The sequence below is a fragment of the Schistocerca piceifrons genome, chromosome 9 (assembly GCF_021461385.2).
Source record: "Schistocerca piceifrons isolate TAMUIC-IGC-003096 chromosome 9, iqSchPice1.1, whole genome shotgun sequence".
NCBI lineage: Eukaryota > Metazoa > Arthropoda > Insecta > Orthoptera > Acrididae > Schistocerca > Schistocerca piceifrons.
In genome coordinates this window covers 164,502,970-164,518,264 of record NC_060146.1, presented here as the reverse complement: position 1 = coordinate 164,518,264, position 15,295 = coordinate 164,502,970, and the positions used below count along the sequence as shown (strand labels likewise).

Sequence of the window (15,295 nt, the reverse complement as noted above, 5' to 3'; positions counted from 1 at the left end):
GTTAGAGGGGCCATCAAAAAGTTTCCATCTGAAGACCATACAGTTCAGAATCGGAAAGCCAATCGAGGAAAATACCAGTGAGCACTTAGGCAGCAACGCAGCAAGTTTGCACGAAGAATTCCGTAACTGTGTGCTGTCACATCCTCGTGTGACAGAAATCGTCGACCACTCATGTCTTGTTTTAAGGGACTGGAGGCATGATGACTGCATGGGGACAGATCAGGACTGTCGGACGGTTGCTCGATTGTCTCCCACTTGAAGTGGCGTAACTTCTGCAGTAAGACATTCACGATATGGGGACGTGTCGAGTAGCGACCGGCACAAAACTTGGCTTCCGATGGACAAGCTGCTCCATACACGTGCTTCATTCTTTGCCCGTTGGCAGCCAAGAAACAAATAACAGCGCGTTGGTCCTGTCTGAACGCATGTGGTAATATCGACGCCGTAGTTCACGGTTTCACATTTACCATATGTACATCGGTGGGAATTTAAGGAGGGATCTGGATAAACTGACAAAACCAGAGGTTATGGACAGTTTCAGGGAGAGCATAAGGGAACGATTGACAAGAATGGGGGAAAGAAATGTAGCAGGTGAAGAATGGGTACCTTTGAGAGATGAAATAGTGAAGGCAGCAGAGGATCAAGTAGGTAAAAATCACGAAGGCTTGTAGAGATCCTTGGGTAACAGAAGAAATATTGAATTTAACTCATGAAAGGAGAAAATATAAAAATGCAGTAAATGAAGCAGACAAAAAGGAATACTAACGTCCCAAAATTGAGATTGACAGGAAGTGCAAAATGGCTAAGCAGGGATGGCCGGAGGACAAGTGTAAGGATGTAGAGGCGCGTATCACTAGGGGTAAGATAGATATTGCCTACAGGAAAGTTAAAGAGACCTTTGGAGAAAACAGAAACACTTGCATTAATATCAAGAGCTCAGATAGAAACCCAGTTCTAAGCAAAGAAGGGAAATCAAAAAGGTGGAAGGAGTATATAAAGGGTCTATACAAGGGCGATGTACTTGAGGACAATGTTATGAAAATGAAGGAGCATGTAGATGAAGATGAAATGGGAGATATGATACTGCGTGAAGAATTTGACAGAGCACTGAAAGATCTAAGTCGAAACAAGGCCCCGGGAGTAGACAACATTCCATTAGAACTACTGATAGCCTTGAGAGAGTCAGCCCCTGACAGAAATCTACCATGTGGGGCGCAAGATATATAAGACAAATGAAATACCCTCAGACTTCAAGAAGAATATAATAATTCCAATCCCAAAGAAAGCAAGTGTTGACAGATGTGAAAATTACCTAACTATCAAAATAGAATGTCACGGCTGCAAAATACTAACGCCAATTCTTTACAGACGAGTGGAAAAACTGGTAGAAGCCGACCTCGGGGAAGATCAGTTTGGATTCCGTAGAAATGTTGGAACACGTGAGGCAATAGTGACTCTACGACGTATCTTAGAAGAAAGATCAAGGGAAGGCAAACCTACGTTTCTCACATTTATAGACTTAGAGAAAGCTGTTGACAATGTCGAATGTAACACTCTCTTTCAAATTCTGAAGATGGCAGGGGTAAAATACAGGGAGCGAAGGGCTATTTACAAATTGTACAGAAACCAGATATTTGTTATAAGAGTCGATGGGCATGAATGGGAAGCAGTGGCTGGGAAGGGAGTGAGACAGGGTTGTAGCCTATCCCCGATGTTATTCAATCTGTATATTGAGCAAGCAGTAAAGGAAACAAAAGAAAAATTAGGAGTAAGAATTAAAATCCGTGGAGAAGAAATAAAAACTTTGAGGTTCGCTGATGATTTTGTAATTCTGTCAGACACAGCAAAGGACCTGGTAGAGCAATTGAATGGAATGGACAGTGTCTTGAAAGGAGGATGTAAGATGAACATCAGCAAAAGCAAAACGAGGGTAATGGAATTTAGTCGAATTAAATGAAGTGAGGGAATTAGATTAGGAAATGAGACACTTAAAGTGGTAAATGAATTTTGCTATTTGAGGAGCAAAATCATGGTCGAAGTAGAGAGGATATAAAATGTAGATTGGCAATGGCAAGGAAAGCATTTCTGAAGAAGAGAAATTTCTTAACATCGAGTATAGATTTAAGGGTTAGAAAGTTGTTTCTGAAAGTAGTTGTGTGGAATGAAACATGGACGGTAAATAGTTTAGACAAGAAGAGAATAGAGGCTTTCGAAATGTGGTGCAACAGAAAAATGCTGAAGATTAGACGGGTACACCACGTAACTAACGAGGACATATTGAATAAAATTGTGGAGAAGAGAAATTTGTGGCACAACTTGACTAAAAGTAGAGATCGGTTGGTAGGACATGTTCTGAGACATCAGGGGATCACCAATTTAGTATTGAAGCGCGTGGAGGGTGAAAGTCATAGAGGGAGACCAAGAGGTGAATACACTAAGCAGATTCAGAAGAATGTAGGTTGCAGTAGCTACTGGGAAATGAAGAAGCTTGCACAGGATAAAGTAACATGGAGAGGTGCATCAAACCAGTCTCTGGACTGAAGACAACAACAACAACATCGTAAAATCACGAATGCCACACTGATCCCTTACCCACATGTCGCTACTTACACAATGAGGTGACATAAGCCATGGAATAGTGACATACACATATACATGTGACAGTAGAATTCGATACACAAGGTATAAAAGGTTAGTACATTCCTTCTGCAAGGTGTATCTAATGATAATAATAATAAGCAAGTAGTGCGAAGCCATCGACGTCATTATGGCATCACGACGAGAATGAACAGACATTGAACGCGGTGTGGTAGTTGGAGCTAGACGCATGGGACATTCAGTTTCGGAAATCGTTAGGGAATTCAGTACACTGATGTCCACAGTGTCAAGACTGCGTCGAGAATGTCAGGTTTCGGGAACAGCCTCTCACCTCGGACAAAGCAGTGGACGACGGCCTCAACTTAAGACCAAGAGTAGCAGCAGTTGCGTAGAGTTGCCGCTGCTAACAGACAAGCAGTACTGCATGAAACAACCGCACAAGTCAATGTAGGACGTACGACGAACGCGTTAAGTTAGGTCAGAGGGGCGAAATTTCACGTTAATGGACTGTGGCAGCAAACGACCAACGTGATTGCGTTTGCTAACAGCACAGCATCGCCTGCAGCGCCCCTCCAGGGGTCGTGACGATATTGGTTGGACCCGAGACGACTTGAACGTCGTAGTGCGGTCAAATGACTGCAGATTTCAGTTGCTAAGAGGTTACGTTAGGGTTCGTGAGATGGAGAGTTCTCGAAGCCATGGACCGAAAATGTCAATGGTGTGGACTGTGTTTATATAGAAAGGTCTGATCTTTTGCTGCATCTGAACCGATCATTGAATGGAAATGGCTATGTTCGGCTACTTGCAGCCACCACTTACAACCATTAATTTACTTAACGTTTCCAAACAACGATGTGCCCTGTTACTTCTCAATATATATAAGTAAAAGGCTGACTCACTAACTCACTGACTCATCATCGCTCAGCCAAAACCACTTAGGATAAAAACTCTGGATTTTTCGAAATTCCTCCAGTAAGGGGTGCAAGAGGACATGAAAGTTTTTTTTAATGTATATTGCTATTAAGGCAATTTTGAAGCTAGCCCTACAAAAACTGGCATTTCGCTTTTTGATCGGATATAAAGTAATACATCTTTCAGTATCTTCGGAAGTTTAACCCTTATGGGGGTGAATTAATGCGTGAATTTTTTAAAAATAAATCGTTATTAAAGACCTACTAAAGCATTTTGAAGGATACTTCTACGAATATTGCTATCTGACTTCTGGCTTCTCGGTTAGAAATAAAAAATACGTGTCAAAGACAAATGTTGTAGGAAACTAATTCATTATGAAATCATTTTTAAAGCTAAATGTATGACAATTTGAATTTGGCTTCACGGTTGAAAATTAAAAAAAGTATTTGTTTCATTGTTTTTGAAAATTCATCCCCTAATGTGGTGAAATAGGGGATCAAAATTTTTAAGAAAGTATTTCCTTATATTAAAAAATTGTTAAAACTATATCTGTGTATTTATCTTCTTGGTTAGATATAAGTAAATATGTCTTAGGGGATGAAAGTCCCTATGGAAACATCAGCACAAGCACGTAGAAGGCATGATTTACAAAAATCTTGGATTCCAGTTACCAGAATCGCATTTTAGTCACAACAACATTTGGAGAAGACCATGCTTCTATGGCCTTATGTAGCATGAAAAGTTTCGAAGGTGTTTCAATTGTATGTAAATACACTGCAGGCTGGTTCATAGTTGCATGGCCTTTCTGCACCCCTGCACCTGCCAGCTTCCCTCACATACAACAGCAATGGAGCCGCTTCTCAACTACTAACGCCCAAAATTATCAATGGCATTTCAATATGCACTAAAATTAATGGAAAGAACTTAGAGTAAGGTTCACAGTAAAATACACAATACAGTTTATTTATTTGCAGGAGTATATGAAAAACAGAGATTAAATTAAATTATTTTGTATCAGACAAACTGCTACAGCTAAAAGTGCATCCTCTCAGCTGCACAACTGCCGCTTCACTCATGACTGAGTACAGTGCTGGTGCACACACAAACGTTCCAGGACCACGTGGTTAAGGACAAATTGTTTGACGTACAGCAGACGACCTCTACGTGTTCCCATGTTTACCCAACGACATCATCATTTACGATTTCAGTGTGTAGGCATCATCGAGATCGGACTGTGGATCAATGGAGACGTATCGCCTGGTCAGGAGAACCATGTTTATTGTTGCACAAGGTGAATTATCGTGTGTGTATGTGCCATCATCTGTGTGAACATCCACTGCGCAATGGACACGTACTTGTAATGACGGTATTGTGCTAAGGGAGACACTGACTGTGGCGTCACCGCCAGACACCACACCTGCTAGGTGGTAGCCTTTAAATCGGCCGCGGTCCGTTAGTATACGTTGGACCCGCGTGTCACCACTATCAGTGATTGCAGACCGAGCACCGCCACATGGCAGGTCTAGAGAGACGTCCTAGCACTCGCCCCAGTTGTACAGCCGACTTTGCTAGCGATGGTTCACTGACAAATTATGCTCTCATTTGCCGAGACGATAGTTAGCATAGCCTTCAGCTACGTCATTTGCTACGACCTAGCAAGGCGCCATTATCATTGGCTATTTATCTTGTGATGCATGTACCGTCAGACCAATGTTCACCAATTATGGATTAAAGTTAAGTATTCCCGCAGCTACGTACGTTCTTTGCTACTATAACTTCCTTTACCTGTTCCAGACCTCACGCCAGCCTGCGTGAGCTTAAACGTGTGCCTTTCGGCTACCCGTCACTGTGGATTGGCTGTCTTGCCAGTCCACAACATTGACATTGTCTTATGAGGGACCTTTGGTACCAATCGAAGGGGCCGTATCAGCTATGGATTATTTGAAAATTACAGTGGACATTATTGGCTGTCTTGATGGTTATGGCATCTTCCAGCAGGATAACTACCCTTATCATAAGGCCAGAATCCAGCTGCTGCAGTTTTAGAAGTGGTGGAGTGATCTCACTTTGATGTCTTTGTCACCAAATGTACCTCACCTGAGCCCAAAAGAACACAAGTGGGATACTATTAGTTGCCAGTTGCACCAACTGCTACCCTGTAATGTGTGGAAACTATGAAAGCTGTGGACAGATGTCTGAGACCACATACCTACAAAAACCTGTCGAGGACTTTTCTAAACCTTGCCACATAGAATGGCTGCTGTTCTGTATCCCTAAGGTGGACTACAGGCTATGAAACAGGTGATTATATACTGAGGTTACAAAAGTCAAGGAATATCTTCTTTTGCATACTGTAGCGAAGCAGCTGGAAGTGGCACAGACTCAACAGGTCATTGCAACTCCCCTGCAGAAATACTGAACCATCCTGTCTCTATAGCTGTGCGCTATTGCGAAAGTTTTGCCAGTACAGGATTTTGTGCATGAACTGAGCTCTCAGTTTTGTCCCATATATGTTTGATAGTATTCATGTCGGACAATCTGGGTAGCCAAATCCGTCACTCACATGGTCCAGAATCACCAAGCCAGTTGTGAGCAATAATGAACCAGTGAGATGGGGCGTTGTCATCTATAAAAATTCTGCTACTGTTTGGTAACATGAAGTCCATGAATTGCTGCAACTTGTCTCCAAGTAGCCGAACATAGCCATTCCCAGTGAATGATCGGTTCAGTTGGACGAGCCAATCTGTTCCATGTAAACACAGTCCACACCATTATGGAGACACCATCAGCTTGCACAGTGCCTTCTTGACAATTTGGATACATGGCTTCGTGGAGCCTGCGTGCACTCAAACCCTATGATCAGCTGATACCAACTGAAATCTGGACTCATCTGACGAGGGTCCAACTGAATTGGTCACGAGCTCAGGAGATGCTCTGCAAGTAATGTTGTGCTATTAGGCACTCGCATCAGTCATCTGCTACCATAGCCCATTAATGCCAAATGTTGCTGCACTGCCCTAACAGATACATTCATTGTAGGTCCCGCATTGATTTCTGTGGTTATTTCATGCATTGTTAATTGTTAGCACTGACAACTTGTACTTGAATTATGTAACCATTACGGCACCTCACCTCAACCTCTCAATACCAGCAATTTTCTACTGTGTTTCTGTAAAATAATTAACATATTTCTGTGACAACATTCAGATTTGATTTCATTAATGTAGAGGTACTTCGATACATCGATATGTATATATTGCAATGATATTGTTCTTATGTGTATTCTTTATTTTGTCACTGTGATCTTTGACGTACTTGTAACTCTGATTTTTGGGCGCGTAAGCGGTTATTAGAGAGTCAAGCTTTGGTAGTCATGTTAAAAAGACGCAAATTGTAGTCAGTTTATGAAATGTGAACTTTAACAGTGAGGAAGATATTTTCAAGTATGTTTTACATTGTAAAGTGATGTTTTGGAACGAGTTACGCGATATTGCAAGAAAAATAATAAAAAAGAAGTGTAACTTAAATTCGGAGTGCTGATTACTTTTTTACATCACCATTGTCCTAACTTGCTAAAGTTTAATCTTCAAGAATGGTTTATGAAACACATCTATAAAACTTTTGAATATCTCAGAATAACACCTAGGCCTGTTTGCATCCAAGCTTGGAATCATCAGATTTTTGACGATTGAGCCATGAGTTCACAACAAGACCAGCGTGGGAAACACGAAAAGATGAGTGCCTAGTTTATCCATTATTTCAAGAAATGACTTTAATAACTGTACTCTAGTGATACCTGCCACATAATATAACTTTGTTGTTGCCTGAAAATTCCATATTTAGCAGTGTGAGCCACACTACAATCATAATTAGTTTTTGACCTTTGTTGTGCTTTGGTTGTTAGAAACTCCACTCAAACTTCACTACTCTCGGTCGTTAAATAAAGACTGTCTTGCACTTTGCTGTCTGTGGTGAGAGGTGATGCCTGAAATTTTGTATTCTCGTCACTCTCTTAACAATGTGTTTGTCAGAATATTGAAGTCCCTAACGATTTCTGAAATGGAATATTCCATGTGTCTAGCTTAAACTAGCATTCCTCATTCAAAGTACGTCAGTTCCCTCTGTGCAGCCGTAACCAGGTCGTAAAACATTTTGCATGAATCACCTGAGAACAAATCTCCATCAATGCGCTGCCCTTTTACGTCTTGTGTATGCATTAGTACCGCTATCTGTATAAGCGCACATCGCCATCCGACGGCTTCTCTCACGAGAGCATAATACTCTGAGTCATCAGTGTATATGTGTTGTGAGGTGGTGGCCCAACCAACAGCGACGAACCACTGCCGGTCTGTTCGCCGCACGCTGTTTACGGGATGTGTGTGTGTCGCGTTGCAGGTACGGGATGGCGGGCAGGTCTCCGGACGGCGACTGCGTGGTGCTGATGCGGCTCCGCAACACAGAGCCGGCGCTGCTCAACTACTCGGACTGCTTCCGCGCCTTCTTCATGCTGCTGGACGTGTGGCAGCGCCGCGAGGGCACCGCGCCCGGCCTCGTGCTCATCTTCGACATGAGCGGCGTCGTCTTCGGCCACCTGCTGCGGCTCACGCCGGGCCCGCTCTCCCGGTTCCTCTACTACCTGCAGGTGCGTCCAGGCCGCAGTCGCCACAGTCTGTGGAATGTATGCATGTCGAACGGTTATAGCAAGCTTATTATTGTACGCTGAGAGAAATAATAACTGGCTTCTGCTACACTACTGGCCAGTAAAATTGCTACACTGAGAAGAAACGCAGATATTAAATGGGTATTCATTGGACAAATATATTATACTAGAACTGACATGTGGTTACATTTTCACGCAATTTGGGTGCATAGATCCTGAGAAATCAGTACCCAGAACAACCACCTCTGGTCGTAATAACGGCCTTGATACGCCTGGGCATGTAGTCACACAGAGCTTGGATGGCGTGTACTGGTACAGCTGCCCATGCAGCTTCAACACGATACCACAGTTCATCAAGAGTAGTGACTGGCGTATTGTGACGAGCTAGTTGCTTGGCCACCATTGACCAGACGTTTTCAATTGGTGAGAGATCTGTAAAATGTGCTGGCCAGGGCAGCAGTCTAACATCTTCTGTATCCAGAAAGGCCCGTACAGGACCCGCAACATGCAGTCGTGCATTATCCTGCTGAAATGTAGGCTTTCGCAGTGGTTGATTTAAGGGTAGAAAATGGTTCAAATGGCTCTGAGCACTATGGGACTCAACTTCTGAGGTCATCAGTCCCCTAGAACCTAGAACAACCTAACTAACCTAAGGAAATCACACACACCCATGCCCGAGGCAGGATACCAACCTGCTACCATAGCGGTCTCGCGGTTCCAGACTGTAGCGCCTATAGCCGCACGGCCACTCCGGCCGGCCAATTAAGGGTAGAGCCACGAGTCTTAACACATCTGGAATGTAACGTCCACTGTTCAAAGTGCCGTCAATGCGAACAAGAGGTGACTGAGACGTGTAACCAATGGCACGCCATACCATCACGTCGGGTGCTACGCCAGTATGGCGATGACGAATACACGCTTCCAACCGGCATTCACCGCGATGTCGCCAAACACGGATGCGATCATCGTGATGCTGTAAACAGAATCTGGATTTATCCGAAAAAATGACGTTTTGCCATTCGTGCACCCAGGTTCGTCGTTGAGTACACCATCACAAGCGCTCCCGCCTGTGATGCAGCGTCAAGGGTAACCGCAGCCGTGGTCTCCGAGCTGATAGTCCATGCTGCTGCAAACGTCGTCGAACTGTTCGTGCAGATGGTTGTTGTCTTGCAAACGTCTCCATCTGTTGACTCAGGGATCGAGACGTGGCTGCACGATCCATTACAGCCATGCGGATAAGATGCCTGTCATCTCCACTGCTAGTGATACGAGGCCGTTCGGACACAGCACGGCGTTCCGTATTACCCTCCTGAACCCACCGATACCATATTCTGCTAACAGTCATTGGATGTCGACCAAAGCGAGCAGCAATGTCGTGATACGATAAACCTCAATCGTGATAGGCTACAATCCGACCTTTATCAAAGTCGGAAACGTGGTGGTACGCATTTCTCCTCCTTACCCGAGGCATCACAACAACGTTTCACCAGGCAACGCCGGTCAATTGGTGTTTGTGTATGAGAAATCGGTTGGAAACTTTCTTCATGTCAGCACGTTGTAGGTGTCGCCACCGGCGCCAATCTTGTGTGGATGAATGCTCTGAAAAACTAATCATTTGCATATCACAGGTTCTTCTTCCCTTCGGTTAAATTTCGTGTCTGTAGCATGTCATCTTCGTGGTGTAGCAGTTTTAATGGCCAGGGTGTAGATAAGTAAAGTTACTAAAATAGACTGGCGTGGAATCAACCTGCCGCCATCCGGAGAATTAATGTAGATGTGATTGGGGGGGGGGACCCTATCAACCCCCACCAAAATGGACTGATAAAGGGACAAATAGTTACATACAACGCCAAATCGGGAACTGACAGTAATGATGCTGCACATCCAGAAGACTATCTATTCGTCGTAAGCAAATCGGCAGGGAAAATTCTAATGATAATACAGTAAATCCGAGAATGGAAAGAACAACCATGCATCTGCTCTAGAAGGTCTAATTGGTAGTGTTACAGAAAAAATTATATCTTGCCGGCTGGTCTGGTCGAGCCGTTCTAGGCGCTGCAGTCTGGAACCGCGCGACCGCTACGGTCTCAGGTTCGAATCCTGCCTCGGGCATGGGTGTGTGTGATGTCCTTAGGTTACTTAGGTTTAAGTAGTTCTAAGTTCTAGGGCACTGATGACCTCAGATGTTAAGTCCCATAGCGCTCAGAGCCATTTGAACCAATTTTTTAAATTATACCTTCTTGATTCGTATAGGGGAAATTGTCTGTCAAGGATATCTAGACCATTAACTGTTAAAGTTTCGTGTATGTATCTGGAAGATCATTTTGGAACTTGTCTCTGGGGGTGAGTGATGCTAAATCATATGGTATTGATAGAGATGTCTTTTCTGGCAGTGATCCCTAAAATTACAAGAAATAAGTGATACTTTTTTAGCTGGATGAATAGATGGTGTGGAAGACTGTGGCTTTAATGAATTTTTTTGTAATGGAAGGATGTAATAACATGGCACTCTACTTACAAGAAAGGCTGTCAGGAACCAAAATAGTTTATAAAACAATGTCCTGTATGCCTATAGTTCTAAGACGGAAATAGGTTACACAAAACATCTGGACTGGCAGCCAAACTAATTGTGGAATTCAATGTTACTCTGTCGGATGACTGAACGTCATTTCGTCTGATCTGTTACCTTCTACAGACGCAAGACTGGGAAGCATGCTTCATTTTCTAAAACAATGCGTTCGGCTAGAAATCGGTATGTTGTTGTGGTCTTCAGTCCTGAGGCTGGTTTGATGCAGCTCTCCATGCTACTCTATCCTGTGCAAGCTTCTTCATCTCCCAGTACCTACTGCAACCTACATCCTTCTGAATCTGTTTAGTGTATTCATCTCTTGGTCTCCCTCTACGATTTTTACCCTCCACGTTGCCCTCCAATACTAAATTGGTGATCCCTTGATGCCTCAGAACATGTTCTGCCAACCGATCCCTTCTTCTGGTCAAGTTGTGCCACAAACTTCTCTCCTCCCCGATCCTATTCAATACCTCCTCATTAGTTATGTGATCTACCCATCTAATCTTCAGCGTTCTTCTGTAGCACCACATTTCGAAAGCTTCTATTCTCTTCTTGTCCAAACTATTTATCGTCCATGTTTCACTTCCATACATGGCTACACTCCATACGAATACTTTCAGAAATGACTTCCTGACACTTAAATCAATACTAGATGTTAACAAATTTCTCTTCTTCAGAAACGCTTTCCTTGCCATTGCCAGCCTACATTTTATATCCTCTCTACTTCGACCATCATCAGTTATTTTGCTCCCCAAAGAGCAAAACTCCTTTACTACTTTAAGTGCCTCATTTCCTAATCTAATTCCCTCAGCTTCGCCGGAAATCGGTAGTCCTTATTAAATTCTCTATGACATCCTCTACATGATGTCACTATTTCTACCAGCGTGTTCGTTTCTAGAACGTCGCACTCTAGTAATGGAGCTATGGCTTAGCAACGATGCCTAAATCGGGACCATGCTGAGAGCATCATGACGTCGACGATGCGCCGCGACGCTAGGTGACACTATGAGACACAACACGGTGACACGACCTCGTGACACGATATAACGCGAAGTTGTCAAGTAGTTCACGTGATTGGGTACAACGGGGTAAGTTGTCGAAAGTACGTTGAACTGAGAGGCCTCTGGTGGTGCCTCGAAATGTTAAACAGATCTCAACTGATGTAATCTGTTATTAACAGACTCGGCATATCCCTGTTGTTCCCAGCTCCAGAGTGTCCCAATTATGTAAGATCAGTGATATCTAATTCTCCATTGTGATTGCCTGAGAAGGTCATGACGTGGGCCCGACGTCGTGAAGAGTCTTGTTTTATTGGAAAAAACACGTAAAATTGTGGAAATCTCGATAAAAATGCGTAGAAATGAGAAAATTCGAAAACTACGTAAGAGGGCTCTGCTAGTGCCACTTAATATTGGTATTAACGAATAGGCACATCCTCTCCTGAGTGAGCCCCACCACAGAAGTGCTCCATTTGTAAAAGATGAAAGTGTGGAGGGGCTGCATGATCCCCATTAGGTCCAGAGGGGAGCGGAAGGGTTTGTGGTCATTTTCATGTCACATGACCTTGAATGTAAGTAGCACGGTTGCCTGCGTGATTCCCCTGATAGATGTTGATCAATTCCTGGTGGTTCCCCGGGGAAGAGGGAATGGAGGAAGTGAGGAGCCCGAGTGTTTTGGATTTTGCAGGTAATATGTTCAGCAGTCAGTGGTCACGTGGTGATTTTGGCTTACCGTTACTCGACATAATTTCCTTCAGTATTTGTTCCTACTCAGTAGGACTTCCGCCACTGAATGTGTGTAAGAAGAGGATTAATAATTTCGGCATCGTTTGAAATCACTTCTGTCCTCATTCCATCACAATATAACGTCGTATTTACCAGTAATAATGTTCTCTTCATTATTTCATGTCTTCATCTCTAAAGAAAAATTACGTACTGTGAGATTTTAGTTTTTATTTTTTGTTTTGGCTAGGTGCCTTTAGGTGATGTTCATTATTTTTGATAAATTTAGTAACATTCATGTTGTCTCTACTCCATTTTTATTAAAAAATGAACAGAACTGTGGCTGTATTTGAAGAAATAAAATTTTTAATATTGTGCAAGAGCTGTACATATTTAGCGATAACTGTAGGTTCTTGTTCGACCGATTTCTTAAGAAGAGCCGCGAAAAATCGCTCGGACTACCCTATAGCCTTGTTCTTTGCTTGTTCCAGGAAGCGCTGCCTGTCAGGATAAAGGCCATCCACTACATCAACGTCGTGCCTTTTATGGACAAATTCCTCGCCCTCATGAAGCCTTTCATGAAGAAGGAGCTCATCGACATGGTACGAACAGTAAATAAAATGTTGGTGTTGTACTTAAAGGGGACACTTTTCATTGCAACGTTCAATAATTGAATTTTTGTTTTTGTTTTTCGGAACCATATTTGTGTAGAATTGTCTAAATGGTATCATTTTCGTCATCTGACTGTTCTCTTATTTCGTTTTTAGACGCCATTGCCTTTTAGACGCTTCACAATCATGCAGTCACTCACCGACTTGCACGAAAGATCCAACGTTCATGGTTGAAGTGCCACATCATAGTATAATCACTTGAAATAGTTGAACGTCATCGTTTTTTTTTTTTCGTATCGATGGGTGAGACGATGGGTGAGACGTTGATGTGGACATTGTACGTAAACAAGGGTAAATGTAAGGACGTGATTGCCTGGCAACTGGGGACATCGTGTTTAACCATACTCATGGCCAAAAGGTGTCTGGAGATGTTTTGTTTTGTTTTAGGGCGCAAAAACAACGAAGGTCATACGCGTCCATGTCAGAACCGTAGAACACGAAGACGAAAAACGAGTTAAAAGCGACTGCACGTTAAGCCCAATCGACGGAAGGCAAGACAGCTAAAAACAGGGAGTTTCTCTTAGAGAAAGTTACATGACATAAGCCATAGAGACAATGGAGGTCCTGGACGAAGGATTAAATATCCTTCGCCATATTGCTACGATGCATAAAAAGTAAAACGCGGTCGACAGCCCGTGCGTCATTGGCTAAAACAACCGATTACTCTGACGGTACACATAAATTAAAACGTAAGTAGTTAAAAAGGAGTATTCCCTTACTTACGCTAAGGACAGCACACACACTCTCATACCTGAGGGAGGACTCCATCCTTCGTGGGTGGGGGTGTCGGGGCAGGGGGGGGGGGGGGCGAACTTCAAGGCGCCCCAGACCGCGCGGCTACCCCACGCGGCAATGAGCGCAAAATGGTGGGGTATCACCATTTACCAAATGGTGGTGGCCAGAGCGACAATTCCCAATGATCTCCTCACGGCGAGAGTGCCGGGAATAGGTCTTCCAAGCCGCTGGGAGGGGATTAATTTCCCGGAGCTTGTTCCTATGAAGGGAAGAAGAGTGGTGATTCCAAAGTGACACCACCTGCCGACAGATGGCAACACAGGAGTAGAAGAACTAACAGACCGAGGTAGGAAGACTGCAGCCTCAGTAGCAGCGTCAACAGCCTCTTTTCCCGTCAGACCCAAGCGACCAGGACCCCACAGTGGCTCCATCAACAGCGGGGAAGTGACGGCTTTCCTCGACCCGTTGCACTAAGGGACGGACGGTGTACAGTACACAGAGGCTCTGAAGGTCAGTGAGAGAGTCTGAGCAGAGGACGCAATTGAAAAACCTGTGTCGCCACAAGTACTGCGTGGCCCGATACAGGGGGAAGAGCTCGGCTGTAAATACTGAGCAGCGTTCCGGAAGCCGATACCGGAAATCGTGCCAGTGACGAAGGCACACCGGACACCACGGTCAGTCCGAGAGCCATCAGTGTACACAGAGGCACTATCGCGAAGTTCCGTGCGAAGGTCGACAAACTGGAGGCGTTAGGGCGAGGCTGGAGTAGTGTCCCTAGCAAGCGAATAAAGTCCAAAGTGCTGGATTTGTTGGTACTTGGCGGCGGACGCTTCAGCGTGTGTAAAGCTGTGAGCCCGGACACATGACGTCACAATTTTGGTCGGAGGAAGATCCTAGCTGCGAGGGACTGGAGACGTGTATCACGACTGAAATGATTATTAAATCAAGGCCGTACGCTGCCGAAAGGCGTTGATATACATCAAGGGGACAGTTGAAAATATGTGCCCCGACCGGGTCTCGAACCCAGTACCTCCTGCTTACATGACAGACGCTGTATCCATCTGAGCCACCGAGGGCACAGAGGGGCTAGAGACGTTTCATGACTGATATGATAATTAAATCAAGATCCTACGCTGCCGAAATGCGTTGATATACATCAACCGGGATAGTTGAAAATATGTACCCCGACCGGGACTCGAACCCGGGACGTCCTGCTTACATGGCAGACGCTCTATTCATCTTTTTTTTTTAATCTCATTTTGTTCGCTTTCGTTCGTTGCATCTGCTCGGGGCGAACGTCGTAAGACACCCGTTTAAGTTCGTCGTTGATCGATCAACTCAGTGTTTTCATTACAGAGGACAGCTAACCCTCTGACCAAACCTGCTGAGCTACCGTGCCGGTGTCCATCTGAGCCACCGAGGGCATTAA

At 44.2% G+C, this 15,295-nt stretch overlaps 1 protein-coding gene across 3 annotated transcripts in view; it reads left to right on the top strand.

Moving 5' to 3' along the window:
* The window catches only part of LOC124717136 (retinol-binding protein pinta-like), a 271,365-nt gene that overhangs the window by 220,907 nt on the left and 35,163 nt on the right, over positions 1-15,295 (top strand). For all 3 annotated transcript variants that reach the window (XM_047243876.1, XM_047243878.1, XM_047243877.1), the window contains 2 exons: positions 7,906-8,152; positions 12,952-13,062. In XM_047243876.1, the coding sequence (XP_047099832.1) occupies positions 7,906-8,152; positions 12,952-13,062 (358 nt within the window). The remainder of the gene's footprint in view (positions 1-7,905; positions 8,153-12,951; positions 13,063-15,295) is intronic.